The 15774-nt window shown below is 54.1% G+C and overlaps 2 protein-coding genes across 3 annotated transcripts in view; one reads left to right on the top strand and one right to left on the bottom strand.

The window, feature by feature from the left end:
* RIMS4 (regulating synaptic membrane exocytosis 4) overlaps positions 1 to 4942 on the top strand; it is a 63201-nt gene extending 58259 nt beyond the window's left edge. For both annotated transcript variants that reach the window (XM_067708235.1, XM_067708236.1), the window contains exon 6: positions 3193 to 4942. In XM_067708235.1, the coding sequence (XP_067564336.1) occupies positions 3193 to 3411 (219 nt within the window). In that variant the 3' untranslated portion in view covers positions 3412 to 4942. The remainder of the gene's footprint in view (positions 1 to 3192) is intronic.
* Positions 4943 to 5570: 628 nt separating this feature from the next.
* Positions 5571 to 14573, bottom strand: KCNK15 (potassium two pore domain channel subfamily K member 15). Its single transcript, XM_067708222.1, has 2 exons — positions 14199 to 14573; positions 5571 to 9691 (listed from the first exon to the last, which is right to left on the bottom strand). Exons 1-2 carry the CDS (start codon positions 14479 to 14481, stop codon positions 8982 to 8984), a joined length of 993 nt encoding a protein of 330 aa, XP_067564323.1. The 5' UTR covers positions 14482 to 14573; the 3' UTR covers positions 5571 to 8981.
* Between the last annotated feature and the right edge of the window lie 1201 nt (positions 14574 to 15774).

Here is a 15774-nt window from a genome sequence, read left to right as displayed (position 1 = left end):
TGACATGGGATCCTTGCTACTGAGCCTTCTGACTAATGTCAGAGCAGGACAGGCCCACTGCAATTGAGGAATGCCAGTTGTATTAGTCTGCTAAGGCTGCCATAACAAAGTACCATAGACTGGGGGGCTTAAGCAACAGAAATGTATTTCTTACAGCTCTGGAGGCCAGAAGTCCAAGGTCAAGGTGTCACAGGTTATGTTTCCTGAGGCCTCCTTGGGCTGCAGACGGCCACCTTCTTGCTGTGTGCTCACATGGTCTTTTTTCTACATGCGGACATTCCTGGTGTCTAGCTGTGTGTCCTAATCTCCTGTTCTTATAACAACACCAGTTAAAACCACAACCACCCTAACGGCCTCATTTTAATGTAATCACCTTCTTAAAGGACCAGTCTCCAAATACAGTCACATTATGGGGTTAGGGCTTCAACATGAATTTGAGCGAACACAGTTCAGCCCATAACACCAGTGGAAACAGACCCATCCACACACCAGACATGAGCTTCTGATCAGCTGCCTAAGGGGTGTTGAAGACTTAGTTGAGTGACCTCGGACAAATGATTCAACCTCCCTGAGCCCCAGTTTAAACAGCTGTGAAATCGGAATCCTTTTTTGTAGGGTTGTTGGGAAGGTTGACTCTAAGGCTGGTTTAGCCTTAGAACGGTTCCTGACATGCGGTAACCAATAGCAGTGGCCCATGTTGTTTGCATATTACCCTGCATGCTTGAAGAACGTCTTACAGCTTACAGCGAGCTTTCACATCCGTTATCTCCTGTGATCCTCGCTTGCCAGGTGAGCTGAGTGCGGGTGATTCCATTTACAAACAAGAACTCTGAGACTCTGTGAGGTTAAACAAACGACTTTGCCCCAAACCACCCAGCCAGCACTGGGATTAGAACCTGCGCGTGTCTGACCCTAAAGCATGTGCATTAAGACAACAGGCTCTATGTGTGATAAGCCAGCCCACCTTTGGAGCGGGGCAGAGTTAGAACCTGAGGTGCCGGAGAGCAAATGAGGGTCCTGTAGCCACAGACCATCCACCTGGCCACTCTAAGAGAGGAGGTTGACCAAGAAATGAGGAAGGCGGTGCAGAAAAGAGTCTGTTGGAAAAAAGGAAGGAGGCTACCATGTACACGATACACGTAGCAGCCACTTTTTTTAAAATTGAAGTAGAGTTGACTTACAATATTGTGTCAATTTCAAGTGTATAGCAAAGTGATTCAGTTATTTTTTTCAGATTATATTCTACTATAGGTTATTATATGATATTGAGTATTCTTGTTGCTTATCTATTTTATATATAGTAGTTTGTATCTGTTAATCCCATACTCCTAATTTATCCCTCCCTCCCTCCCTCCCTCTCCCCTTTGGTAACCATAAATTTGTTTTCTATGTCTGTGAGTCTATTTCTGTTTTGTAGATAAGTTCATTTGTGTCATATTTTAGATTCCCCATATAAGTGATATCATATAGTATTTGTCTTTGATTCACTTCACTAAGTATAATATTCTCTAGGTTCATCCATGTTGCTGCAAATGGCAATATTTCATTCTTTTTTATGGCTGAGTAACATTCCATTGTGTGTGTGTGTGTGTGTGTGTGTGTGTGCGCGCGCGCGCGCGCACCACATCTTCTTAAGCCAATTGTCTGTTGATGGGCACTTGGGTTGTTTCCACGTCTTGACCATCGTAAATAAAGCTTCTATGAACATTGGGGGTGCATGTGTCTTTTCAAATTAGAGTTTTCATCTTTTCTGGATATATACACCCAAGAGTGGGATTGCTAGATCATATGGTAGCTCTATTTTTAGTTTTTTAAGGAACCTCGGTACTGTTCTCCATAGTGGCTGCAACAATTTACATTCCCACCAACAGTGTAGAAGGGTTCCCTTTTCTCCACACCCTCTCCAGCATTTATTATTATTATTATTTTATATATATATAATTTATTTTATTTATTTTTGGCTGCATTGGGTCTTCGTTGCTGCACGTGGGCTTCTCTCTGGTTGCGGCGAGTGGAGGCTGCTCTTCGTTGCGGTGCATGGGCTCCTCATTGCGGTGGCTTCTCTTGTTGCAGAGCACGGGCTCTAGGCGCGCGGGCTTCAGTAGTTGTGGCTCACAGGCTGTAGAGCGCAGGCTTAGTAGTTGTGGCGCACAGGCTTAGTTGCTCCGCGGCATGTGGGATCTTCCCGGACCAGGGCTCGAACCCGTGTCCCCGGCATTGGCAGGCGGATTCTTAACCATTGTGCCACCAGGGAAGCCCGCATTTATTATTTGTAGACTTTTTGATGATAGCCATTCTGACCAGTGTAAGGTAATAGCTCTGACCAGTGTAGGTAATTGTAATTTTGAATTTTTCTAATAATTAGGGATGAGCATCTTTTCATGTGCCTATTGGCCATCTGTATGTCTTCTTTAGAAAAAAAAGTGTATTTGGGTCTTCTGCCCATTTTTTGATTGGGTTGTTTTTTTCAATATTGAGTTGTATGAGCTGTTTATGTATTTTGGATATTAACTCCTTGTCGGTCATGTCATTTGCAAGTATTTTCTAGATTTCTGTAGATTGCCTTTTTGTTTTTTTGATGGTTTCCTTTGCTGTACAAAAGCTTTTAAGTTTGATTAGGTCCCATTTGTTTATTTTTTCTTTTATTTCTCTTACCTTGAGAGACTGATCTAAGAAAATATCGCTACGATTTATGTCAGAGAACGTTTTACCTAAGTTCTTTTCTAGGGGTTTTGTGGTGTCATGTCTTACACTTAGGTCTTTAAACCATTTTGAGTTTATTTTTGTTTGTGGTGTGAGAGAGCGTTCTAATTTCATTGATTTACATGCAGCTGTCCTACTAGCCACTTTTTAAAACTTTGTTTCCGAGGATCTGGAAGCAGAGGGCCTTTTGGGGGGTGGGGTGGCAGGTAGGACACTCATAATGTAGGGTCAGCCCTCAAGGCTTGGGCTCGGAGACGGGGCGGGTGGAGGATGGAAAGAAATGGCAAGACCAGAGGCCGGACGCCAGTCATCCAGGGACCAATAATGGTGGCACTGGAGCCAGGAGAATATGGTGGGACTCGAGCCATTTTAGGCAGTAGAATTCCCTGGACTCAGAGACGAATGGGGCGTGGGGTGACCCCAGGTTCTGCTTCTGGGCCCGTGAGTAGCACTGACAGGATTTGAACCACTGTGTCTCTTGCCCCGCAGGTGATCGTGTGGGGGAACTACGGGCGGATGGAGCGGAAGCAGTTCATGGGTGTGGCCCGCGTACTGCTGGAGGAGCTGGACTTGACCACCCTGGCCGTGGGCTGGTACAAGCTCTTCCCCACCTCCTCCATGGTGGACCCAGCTACGGGCCCCCTGCTCCGGCAGGCATCCCAGCTGTCCCTTGAGAGCACCGTGGGGCCCTGCGGCGAGCGATCTTAGTGCCAGGGAGGGGGAGGGGCTCCCCAAGATGGTCTGGAGACCGCCCAGCCCCGACCTGGGACCCCAGGCCCAGGGGCACATTGAACAGAGGAGGATGGGGTTCTCCCCCCACAGCGGGGAAGCAGAACGGGGAGACCTGCCCCCTCAGGGCCCCTCCTCACCCCTTCTTTTCCTCCTATCCCCTGAGACCTTCCCTCTCCCGATGGGATTGGCTGCACTTTTGACTTGGCTGGTTCTTGACCTGGTGGATGTGGCTGCAATCCGGAGAAAGGAAAGACCGAGGTGGCAGAGCAAACCATCCTCCTGCCCCAGACACTGTCCGACCGCTCCCCCTTTTTGCCTCCTTGGAAGCTCGCTGCCCGGAGCCAAGTCCAGAACCCAGCGGCCATCTCCATGGTGCCAATTACCAGCAAGTGTCTTTCCTGCGGCACCGGGTTCAGGCAGCTACTCCTGCCCCAGAGCCTATGGGGCAGCTTTGCAAGGATCCGGAGCCAGCTCCGGGGGGCCCCAAGCCGCTGACTTGAAGAGGAGCTCAGGCCTCCCTCCACCTGCCCGTGGAAGGAGCTTTGCCGCAGCCTGTTCGAGTCTATCTGTCTGTCCCCTGCCTGCCCCTCTTATGGTGGCTCTAGGACTTGGGGTCCTTCAGGGACCAGAGGATAGGAGGGGTGCCCTGGGCCTGGCACAGACCCCCAGGGTACCTGCCTCTGTGGGATTGCAACAACCTAGTTTGCAAACCGTTAGTGGACTGGACAGAACTCTTGTCGCCTGTGTTTTAGCAGAGGAGCTGTGGGACCCCGATTTTTGAGAACCCCAGCTCCAGAGAGCTCACCGTCTCTGAATTTTGGGGATGTGGGATTGGAGAGGGAGTCTGAGGAAAGCTGGGCTTGGGACTGGTGGTGCCCAGGCGAGGGCTTCCCAAGTAGGAGAATCCCTCCTTGCTGGATGAGGTCAAAGGTTATCTTGTCTGGCCCTCTGCCTCCAGGCTAAGGGTCTGGGGAGGCAACAGAGCTCCCCAATTTTAGTCTTTTTAAACAAACCATCCTGTACTGAGGGCAGAACCCACTGCCCCGGCCTCAGTGACCTTGGCTCAAGGAGAGAAAGAGAGTGAGGAGAGGCATGAGTGTGAGAATTGGGAGGTTCCTTCTCGAGCAGGCCTGGGGCCCTCCCCGGGGCCTCACAAGCCCTTTTGCATGCTGGGGAGGACGCAGGCTGGCCCCCCTCTCTAGAAGCACATTTCTGCCACCTTTGCCCAGCCGCCCACTCCCCATACCCCCCTCATTACCCAGTCCTGCTGTGTAGGGCATAGTCCTGGTTAGCCGGGTAGGGTTAGTGTGCCAGGCCCTGTGCCTGCTCTTAGCTCACATAGAGTCCTTACAGAGTCCCCAGACGGGGCGAGAGGAGATGGAGTGCATTCCAGGAGACGGCCTTTCCCTCCTCGATGGCCTGGCCTGGGCCTCGATCTGGAGCCTGGTTCACACGGGAGGCTGCCCCCCAGCCCCCGCTGCCCCCCTTCCCCCTCCCCTCCCCTCCCCTCCCCCTCCCCTCCCCTCCCCTCCCCTCCCCCTCCCCTCCCCTCCCCTTCCCCTCCCCTCCCCTCCCCTCCCCCTCCCCTCCCCTCCCCTCCCCCCTCCCCTCCCCCTTCTCCCCCTCCCCTCCCCCTTCTCCCCCTCCCCTCCCCTCCCCTCCCCTCCCCTCCCTTCCCCTCCCCCTTCTCCCCCTCCCCTCCCCTTCTCCCCCTCCCCTTCTCCCCCTCCCCCTTCTCCCCCTCCCCCTTCTCCCCCTCCCCTCCCCTCCCCCTCCCCTCCCCTCCCCCTTCTCCCCCCTCCCTCTTCTCCCCCTCCCCTCTCCCTTCTCCCCCTCCTTCCTCCCCCTCCCCATGTAGGGTTGTAGCCAGAGCTGCCCATGATACTCAGACGTTCTGATTTATTACCCTTGGTACTGATTTTATTTAGGAAGCACTCCTGAGGCTGTGAGCCTTGGCAGAGGGGGCCTGGGCTCCATCAGAGGAGGTCGTTTCCCACTGGGGTTGCCCGGCTGTGTTGAGACCCACCTTCCTCCCAGTCCCCCTCTAGGCTGTTGACCAGGTGATTCCTTCCACCTGGAGCCCCCCCTCCCCTCAGCCTGTTTGAGCCCTGGGCACCCTTTAAAATTCTGGAGGAGGTATAGCGCCCCCATGCTCTGGGAAGGGGAGATGGAGGTCCCCTTTGATCCAGGAGGCCTTCAGACCTTCCTGGGATTGTGGTGGCTGGAATCCCAAGGCTGGGGCAGGAGGCAGCCGGCTCTGGAGGCCCAGAATCAGCGCCTCCCCCGTGTGTTTTTTTTAAACCAGTGTGATTTTTCTGCCGTTCGTTTATTACTCACCATTCGTAATATTTTGAGCCAGGAGAGCGCCTTCTCTCTCCAGCTGTCACTGCTCTGGTAGTTCAGGGGTAGCTTTTCAAAGACGGGGCGGAGCCTGGCTGTTTCAACCAGAGGGGAGGGGGTGTGGTCTGTGCGCCCCAGCGTGATCCTGCCCTCGGGTGTCTGCACAGCCTTTATAAAGAGAGAGAGCGTGCTCCAAAGCAATAACATCCAGAGGGTGGTCACCGAGGGCCCCCCTCAATGACTTTCTTGTTTGTTCTGTGAATTCTCAGCTCACCTCCTGGAGGGGTGGGCTGGGGTGAGGGCTGGAGCCCTCTTTCTTTGTATCATCGTTGTGAGCACATGGCCACCTTCCAAGGGGCCCCGACCATTTGGCGTGGGAACCACCGTCTGTCCTCACCAGGGGATGGGGGTTTGGGGAGGGGTGACTATTCTCATCATTAGCTTTGGGGAACCTTCAAGCCTGCTCCTGTCTGATCCTTTGCCAGCTCAAACTCCCCCATTTGGAGAAGAGCAGAGAGGGTGGAGTTGGGGGGATTAGGAGTCGGGGGGCTGGGGTCTCCAGGGGACAATTCTTTTTTCAATCCTTGGGCCAAAGGTCACATGCAGGGGTATGGTGGGAAGGAGTCATCTCCACTTTCCTTCTCCAGAATCTGCCTGTCGCACTAAAGCGAAAGGGGCTTTGGGACCATTGGTGAAATCATTTCCATTTTACAAAGAGATCCCAGGCCTCTGGGGTCACCCGTGAGTTTATGACACCCCCAGCCGGGGCCTCCTCTTCCCACCAGAGGCTGAGCTGGAGCCACCATTTCCCACAATATTTCCTCCGCTCTCTCTGTGTCCTTCTCCCAGGGGCCTTGGAGAGATGGGCAGGGCCAACTGTAGCCCATCTGAGAGGGGAGGAAACTGAGGCTCAGAATCAGTAAGTGACTTGCCCAAGATGAGACCCCTCAGCAAGTGAGCCAAAACCAGGGCTCTACTGTCCCTCCTTTGTGGGACAGAAGACCGTCGCTCCAGGGCACATCTGCCATGATAAATATTTGACCTTGAAGCCCTGGGCCACCCAGCCCTGCTTGGTTCCATCTTGATGGGCCAATAACTTTTCTGGACCCGGGTTTGGAGGAAAGGGTTGCCATAGAGACCTCGCTCTCCTGGGGTTCTGGCCTGACTAACTGAGGCTGTGCAGGATTTGGTCCAGGCCTTGATGTCTAAGTGGGGACTCCCGCCAAGGGGCCACAACCCCTCCGAGACCAACCTGAGGGAGGCAAGACACTGGTTCCTCCCTGGGGCTGTGCGGGAGTGAGCTGGCTGTGGTACACCTCATCTTAGGGAAATCCTCACCAGACCTTCAGATATAATAACAGCTGATCTTCCTGTAGTGCTTTTCAAACTTTTTTTGTTTTCAAAGTGCTTTTACCTTGCGTGTAACCTCACAAGAGCCCCTGGGCAGTCGGTGGGCACCTGTGTTATCAGCCCCATTTTACAGACGAGGAAGCTGAGGCCCTGGGAGGGGGAGGCACCTGCTAAGGTCCCACTGTGAGCTGGTGGCTGAGCCTGGATGAGAACTCAGTTCTCCAACAGTTCAGAGCTCTTTCTTCAACGTGGGGTGAAGCAGAGTTGAGGTCATGCACTTTACAAGCTGATCCGCCATCCGGCTCCTTATATCAGGAGCTCACGGGCACAGCTCAGCGTTCAGAGGCACCTCTGAGCCCCGCTGCCCTTGGAGCACGGCTGTTGCGTCAGGCAAGGCCACCTGCATTTATTTATTGAGCAGCAGCCCTGTGCCAGGCCCAGGGGACTGGGGTGCCCCACCTCCATCCCTCGTTGCCCTGTAATGACTCCTGTGGGCTCGGGGAGGCTCTGTCTGCATAGCAGCATCTCTTGAGTGGACGGGAAACGTTCATGTCCATGAGCTCATCTGACTCACAAACCCTGACAGGGAGGCACTGACTGTGCCCGTTTGACGCATAGCTTCTGTGAGGGCAAAGTGGAGACTTGAACACGGGGCCTCAGGCATCACCTCTGGAGCCCTTTCACTCTACCACTGCCTCCTGAGGGGTGGCAGGAAAGCAGGACCCCTGGTCCTCAGGCCCACTCTCCACTCACTCACCTTTCCCCCCTTCCCTCTTTGGCAGCAGGAGCCCCTCAGGCTTTTGGGGAGGGAGGGTTTCCTGGGCCCCTGGGTTGGAGCGGGTCACGTTGCATTGTGTTCATGACCATGTAGCTCATGTTGAAAATTAAAGTTTTTGGCTTTTCTAACGTGGCTTGCTCTGCTGTGTGTCGACGCCCTTCTCTCTGGGACACTAAAGGCCCTTAGTTTTAAGGATCTGAGTGCTCCGGGATGTCAGCTTTGTTAACGTCTCCTTATGGGGCTGGGGCCTGGCCCAGGAACCCTCCCAGAGATGCATAGGAGGGAACAGGGTACTGGGTGAACCCAGTCATTTTACAGATGTGGAAACTGAGGCCCAGGGAGGGGATGAGACTCCCCGAGGTCACACTGTGGGTGATTGGCAGTACCCAGGTCTCACAGTTCCCAGAAGAGGCTGTGGTCCAGGTGTCCCCGTGACACGGGTGTCAGCAAGGCCCCCCCTTATCCCAAAGTGGGGCTGGCCAAGGACAAAGAGCATCAGATTTGGGGGTGGGGCCAATTCCACTCTGCGCGCCGAGTAAGAGAATGGGTAGTCATTTAAATAGTGCAGAGATTTGCGCACTGGTGCACGCTGGACCGTAAGTGTTGCCCTTCAGTCCGTCCGATCCCTGTGCTGCTCGTAGTGGGAGCAGCTGGCCGCACTGGTAGGATTCCAGTGTTGGAAGTCATGCATTTCCCCACAACACGGAAAGCCCACCTCTGCACACAACAGAAAAATGGGCACCTGCTTCCGTTCCGCAGGGCCAGCTAGGGACATGGGCCTGTGGCGAGCCTCTCCTCAGTGGCGGGTGTGGCCACGCCTTCTAAAACAATTTGGATCACAAGTGGTTTGCACCTACAGGGCGAGTTTAGAGTCATGCTTGTGCTTATGATGCGACTTTAATACATTTTTGGAGAGGAGGGAGGGGCTTGCCACAGAAGGAAATGAGAAGCTACTCGTGGCAGAGGACGGCATTGAGGCTACGGCCCCTCACCCCTCTCCGAGGTCTGGGGAGGGTCTACTGACAGGTGAATCCAGACCCTCCGGCTCTAGGATCGACCCCCAGCCAGGATAGGGCTGTCAGATGGACTTACGCCGGGCCAGGGGCCTGCCTGCCCTGCAGCCGCCGCCGCCGCCTCCAGCCCCAGGGCTCGCGGGGGGCGAGAAGCCCAGATTGTCGCGGGCCCGCAACTCCAGCTGGTGGATGCGGTAGGAGATGGAGGTGGAGCCGGCGGGGTGGGCGGGGCGGCGGAGCAGGGCGGGGCCTCGGCTCTCGGGCGCCCCCCGGCGGAGCGGGCGGGCAGCACGCTCGGGCGCGTCCGCGCTGGCCGCCAGGAAGCGCAGGACCACCAGGTTGAGGAAAGCGCCGATGACCGTGAGCCCCAGGAGGATGTAGAGGAAGCTGAAGACCACGTAGGGCGGCTTCCTCTGTAGCGCCTCGTCGTTCTGCAGCGCGACGAAGTCGCCAAAGCCGATGGTGGTGAGGGTGATGAAGCAGTAGTAGTAGGCGTGGAAGAAGGTCCAGCCCTCGAAATGCGCGAAGGCGGCGGCCCCGAGGGCCAGGGTGGCCGCGCACACCAGCAGCCCGGCCACCACCATATTCTCGGTGGACACGTGCGGCCGCCGCAGGCCCAGGCAGCGCTTGGCCGCCAGCAGGAGGCGCCGCATCAGCGCGTTCAGCCGCTCACCCAGGCTCTGGAAGGTGACCAGCGTCAGGGGGATGCCCAGGAGCGCATAGAACATGCAGAAGACCTTGCCCGAGTCCGTGCCCGGCGCGGCGTGACCGTACCCTGAAGGTAGAGAGGAGGGGAGGGTTGATGAGGGTCCAGCTCCATCTCACACTCTCGCCCGCTGCCGGGTCTCTCTCCCCATCCCCCATAGCCGGCAGAGCATCTTGAAATGCTAGTTCGAACTAGGTCGTTCCCCGGCTTTAAAACCTTGCATGGTTACTCATAAGCGACCCAAATTGTAAACAATCCAAACGTCCCTCAGCTGGGGAATGCATAAACAACTGTGGTACATCCATACAGTGGAATTCTTTTCAGCAATACGAAGGAATGAACTACTGTTTCCTCAGCAACAAAGGATGGGTTTCAAATGTATTCTGCTGAATCAAAGGAGCCAAGCTCAGAAGGCTACCTATTGCATGGTTCCATTTAAATGACATTCTGGAAACATTGTGGTAAAACTATAGGGACAGAGAACAGATCTGTGGTTGCCAGTCCTCGGAGTTGGAGGTGGGGTTAACTAACTAAAAAAGGGCATGACAGGGGACTTCCCTGGCGGTCCAGTGGTTAACACTCTGCCCTTCCAATGCAGGCAGCGCAAGTTTGATCCCTGGTCAGGGGACTAAGATCCACATGCTGTGCAGACAAAAAAAAAAAAAAAAAAGGCATGACAGAATTTTGGGGAATGATGGAAATGTTCTATGTCTTAATCGTGGCTGCAGTTACAAGACAGGTTTTCATTTGGCAAAATCCGCAGAAGTGTACGCTGAAAAATAGTGAATTTTAATGTCTGTAAGTTGTGCCTTGAAAGAAAAAAAAGCAAAATCTTTTGTGTCTCCCCAGTCCCCACAGGGTAAAGTCCCAGTTCTCAGGTGATGTCCAAGCTCCTTCATGATCAGGACCCCCCTCACCTCTCCAGCCTCGCCCCATTTTGTTTCCCCAACCAGTATGTCCTTTTCTTATGGGTCCCCTCCCCACCACGATCTTCTCCCCCTGTCCCAGTCCACGTTTCCCCTCCCAGATCCTGCTCCAAGCCAGCTCTCACAAAACACCTCTTCAGTCGGGTGGAGCTCCTCATTGAGTCCCCTCAGCCGTTGTAGGGGACGTAAACATGAGTGGGCTTCCCTGAGTCTTGGCACACCGTGCTATCACCATGGAAATAGTGGATATGTGTGTCTTCCAGGATTGAGAAGCGAAAGCTTTCATGGTATTTTCAAAGGGTCCCATAACCCAGGAAAAGTCAGGTGGCCCTTCCCCAACAGAATATGCCTCCTGTAGCAAATTAGCTCTATCTGCCAAAATGTAAATACACCTCTGGCCTGTGCAGTTCCACACTGAGGAAGGTAATCCTCCAAAATACATGCACATGCAAAGTGATGTATGCATGTGAGTTGTCGTTGCAGCACTGTTGGTCACAGTGAAAACTGAGAAACAGCCTAAGTGTCCCATCAAAAGCAGCCTGGTTAAATAAGCCACAGCGCCATTCAGACGATGGCTGTGGTTCCCACGGGGGGCAATTTTGCCCCCCGAGGGCACAACTGGCAATGTCTGGAGACATTTTTGGTTGTCACAGCTGGGAGGTGGTGGCTGTGTGCTACCGGCATCTAGTGGGTACAGGCCAGGGTCCCGCTTAGCATCCTTTGGTGCACAGGACAGTCCCCACAACAAGAATAGCCAGCCCAAAATGTCGCCGGTGCTGAGGCTGGGGGTCCCTGCTAGTCCGCCATGGAAAAGAGGACACAATTCTTCAGGGACTGATATAAAAACATCACCAAAATATATGAAGTGAGAAAAGCAAGAGGCAAAACCGCATGTATAATATAATATAACATGTTTGTGTGTGTGTCAAAGGAATATATGGAGAAGATATTAGGAAGGATCCTCAAAAAACTGATAACTGCATTTGATCCAGGGAAGGGATCCAAGGGTTGAGGGACAGGGAGAGAGGGAGACTTCCTTTTCATCCTATACCTTTTGTACCCTGTGTGCATATATAACATTGGAAATGTCAACCATATATATATGTGTGTGTGTGTATATATATATATATATATATATATTTAAAGATCTATGGCTCCACTGCCATGTTTTTACTTTATGGCCCTATCAGTCTGCCTCTATCTATTTGGCGGCGGGGGGGTGGGGGGGGACTCTGCTGCCACTAGACAACAGTGAGGTCCGTGAGGCGAGAGACCATGCTGGTCATTTCTCTGTGTCCCTGGTCACCAGTGAATGCCCTGCACAGAGCCTGACACAGACTAAGGGCTCAATGAAAGTTTAATCATCAATGATAGGGACTTCCCTGGTGGTGCAATGGTTAAGAATCTGCCTGCCAATGCAGGGGACACGAGTTCGAGCCCTGGTCCGGGAAGATCCCACATGGCGCAGAGCAACTAAGCCCGTGCGCCACAACTACTGAGCCTGAGCTCTAGAGCCCGCGAGCCACAACTACTGAGCCTGCACGCCACAACTACTGAAGCCCACGCACTCTGGGGCCCGCATGCCGCAACAACAGAGCCTGCGTGCGGCAACTACTGAAGCCCACGCGCCTAGAGCCCGTGCTCTGCAACAAGAGAAGCCACTGCAATGAGAAGCCCACTCACCGCAACAAAGAGTAGCCCCCGCTCGCCGCAACTAGAGAAAGCCCGCCCGCAGCAACGAAGACCCAATGCAAACAAAAATGAATAAAATTATTTAAAAAAAGAAATGAAAGAAATAATCAATGATAATAATAATAGTCAGACCAGATTGAAGGAGGTGCTAAGTGTGAGACAGAGGAGCCGCTTTAGGAATAAGAGGCCGGACGGTACTGTTTCGAGCTGTTTGGGGGTATGTCAGGTTTTGACAGAAAGAAAAATGAATAATGGTAGTAACTAAACATGCTAGGTACTCTACATGGATTATTTTATTTAATTGTCCAGTGACTGTATGAGATGATATTATCCCCATTTTACAGATAAGGAAACTAGGCTCAGAAGGAGGAAGCTGCCCAAAGGTCACAGGGCTGAGCTATTAACCACTATCCTCCATAGCTTCTCGGTGCCTCTCTTCTGTCCTTACAGAGTTCAGCTCCTAGATTCTGGCGCCTGGCTCTCTCTGCAAGGCTGGCTTATGCAACCTGGACCACACAGCCAGTGCTGGCGCCCCCAGGTGGCCAAAAGAGGCAAAACTGCTGTTTTCACAGTCCCTTCCCCCCACCCTCCCAGATGCAGGTCAGAGGGGAGCAGTCAGAAGAAGAGGCCATATCCAGCTGGGAGGACTCCAGAAAATGTGGGGGAAGGCAGAGGAGGTGGATAGGGTCCCACACCACTGGGCAGAGTAACAGGGAGGGTCTTAGGCTAGGCCAAGATAGGCAAGCAGGGGTGCCCACTTTGAACGGGAGCTGGGCCCACAGTTGGCAAATAATGAATTGTTATTATTGCTGATTAATAGTCGCTATCTAGCCTCAGGCCTGTGCTATGCATTTTACACACTTGATCTCACTTAAACCTGGTAATCACTCAGTGAGGTAGCAACAATTGCACTTTGTAGTTGAGGAAACCAGGGCTCAGAAAGGTACAATCAATTGTCAGAGAAGGCAGGAGGCAACAGAGATGAGAACAGAACTCTGGTCGATGTAATTGCAGAACTCAGGCTTCTAACTCCACTGCTAAACCCACAAACTCACATTGGCCTGCAAGAGCATTATGGAGGGACTTTCTCCACGGCACTGCAGGGTGGTGGTCTAAGCCCAAAGGGACACCTGGACATCCATAGCTGGGGCCTGGGGAGCGGCTGGCACCCAGCGTGGAGCCCTGCAGAACCTGCTGCTCTCCTTTTCTGCTTCCCCAGGCTTAGGCTCAGCAGGTACCAGCCAGACAGTAGCCATGGCAACGGCTGGCTGTCCAGATACTGCAGAGAAAGTGCTCTGGATCCCCGAGGGTGAGGTCCAAAGCTGGTGGTAATCAGTCATTCCTTCAACAAATATTTATTGAGTGTCTACTACCGGCTAGGCACTGGCCATACTGCAGGGACTAAGACAGAGTAGATGCCCATTCTCTTTTGTGTCATAATACAAAAAGCAATCTTTTTTTTAGTGCTTTCTATGTGTCAGGTTCTGTGCTAAAACTTTCTGCATATAGTATCTCCTTAATGATAACTGTCTCACTACAGCCTTGAGATAGGGCCTATTAGCACCCCTATTTTATAGAGGAGAAAACTGAGGCTCAGAGAGGTTAAGCAAGTGGTATGAGGTCACACAGCCAGCGTGATGCAGCCAGGCAAGGAAGCAACTCCAGCCATTTGGGCTTCCGGCCCCATTCCATCCGTCTGCCAGCCCCTGGGGCGTTTTCTGACACTCCTGCGGGCCAAGCCTCTTGGCAAACGGGACCTACTGGCTCCTCCCAGCCTTGCCTGCGTGGAACGACAGACAGCCCATTCGACAGAGGGAGGCGAGTGAGGCTCGGCGAGCTGAAATGACTGGTCCAAAGTCACCCAGCTGGACAGGGGCAGAAGTGGGATTCAAACCCAGGGACGCCGCGGGCAGCTGGGGATGGAGCGAGCGCTGAGGGGAGGCGCCGGGGCCGCTCACCGATGGTGGTGATGACGGTGATGGCGAAGTAGAAGGAGCCGGCGAACTTCCACTGGCGGCCGGCGCGGTGCGGCTCGGCTTGCCGCGCCAGGCGCTCCAGCTCGCGGTAATCCTCGGTCGAGAAGCCGTACTTCCTCCGCAACTCGCTCCGCTTCTGGGCCAGCAGCTGCTTGCGGCCGCTCTCCGCCTCGGACTCGAGCGCGTCGAAGACGGCGGCGCCCACCAGCAGGTAGGACAGGATGCACAGGATGAGCGCGGCGGTGCGCACGCTCTGCTTCCTCATCGCTGAGCCCTGGGCCCCGCTCGCCGGCCCGGCACCCTGCCCGCCGCCGCCCCGTCCATTCGCCCCGACGGCCGGCCCGCGCCCCACGCGGCAGGAGCTAGGGCTGCTTGCGGCTGGGGTGCGGTACCCAGGGGCGGGGCCTCGGCGGGGCGGGGCGAGGAGGGCCGAGAGGGCTCCTGCAGCTGCCCCTTCCCTGCCGCCTCCCGCACACCTGCCTTTGTTTACCCGGTGGGGCCCCGGGGCTAAGGTGTCTGCAGATAGCGACAGTGGGAGCAAAGCGCCCAAAGCCCAGGTCTGCAGGAGCCCTGTCTCCACCACTATCTCGTCCTGTAACCTTGGGCAAGTCATTCATTTCTCCGTTTGGTCAGTCATCCAACAAATATTTACCAAAGCACCTACTGGTGCAAACAAGATTCCTGGTGTAAATAGACCTGATATCCTAGGATGGAGGGTTGGCTAAAAAGCAAACACACAAAGAGATAATTTAAGAAAAGTGTGAGAAAGAAGGAAAACTTCTTTTCTTGCGGGGGTGGGGGGGATCGCCAGCTAAGGTTGAGGGGAGAAAGCCTCCCTGGGGACGGACTGGGGCGGAAGCGTCCAGGCAGCAAGTGCGGGTCCTTTAAGCAGAGAAGCCAGTGTGTCTGGAGCCACAATAATTGGGGTGCTGGGGGAGTCAGGGTGGGAGTGGGGATTGGAAGGAAGACAGAGAGTCCACTTCGCACAGGGTTTTACAGGCCCTCCCGAAGGTTTATTCTTCAGTACAATGGAAAACCCTAGAGGGACTTCCCTGGAGGTCCAGTGGTTAAGACTCCACGCTTCCACTGCCAGGGAACTAAGATCCCGCGTGCCACGGGGCGCAGCGGAGAAAAAAAAGAAAAAGAAAACCCTAGAAAGGTTGTAAGCAGGAAAACAAACACCAACAATCTGATTGACATTTAGAAACAAAAGCATTCTGGCTGTCATGTGGGAAAGGGATGGTGGCCCAGAGTGAAGGTCAGTTAGGAGACTTTTTTTTTTTGGCCACGCTGCCAGGCATACGGGACCTCAGTTCCTGAGCCAGAGATCTGAACTAGGGCCCCCTGCAGTGGAAGCGCGGAGTCTTAACTGCTGGACCGCCCGGGAAGTCCCCAGTTTGGAGCCTCTTGTCGTCCAAATGCGTGCTTAGGGTGGCCTGGAATCAGGGGCATCGCCCTGGAGATGGAGACAAGCGGGTGGATCTGAGATGCTGGGGCCGGGGGTGGAGCCGGGCACACACGGCCACCACATTTCCCAGCCTCCCCCGCGCTTAAGGGT

Source organism: Pseudorca crassidens, chromosome 15, assembly GCF_039906515.1.
Source record: "Pseudorca crassidens isolate mPseCra1 chromosome 15, mPseCra1.hap1, whole genome shotgun sequence".
NCBI lineage: Eukaryota > Metazoa > Chordata > Mammalia > Artiodactyla > Delphinidae > Pseudorca > Pseudorca crassidens.
The sequence above is the reverse complement of the archived record's forward strand: the minus strand, read 5'-3'. Positions and strand labels throughout refer to the sequence as shown.

Bases quoted from the DNA above. Each gene is read 5' to 3' on its own strand.
- KCNK15 (XM_067708222.1), bottom strand. From the start codon at position 14,481: ATGAGGAAGCAGAGCGTGCGCACCGCCGCGCTCATCCTGTGCATCCTG. The intron at 9,692-14,198 runs GTGAGCGGCCCC...CTCTACCTTCAG, and splicing joins CACCGTCATCACCACCATCG to GGTACGGTCACGCCGCGCCG.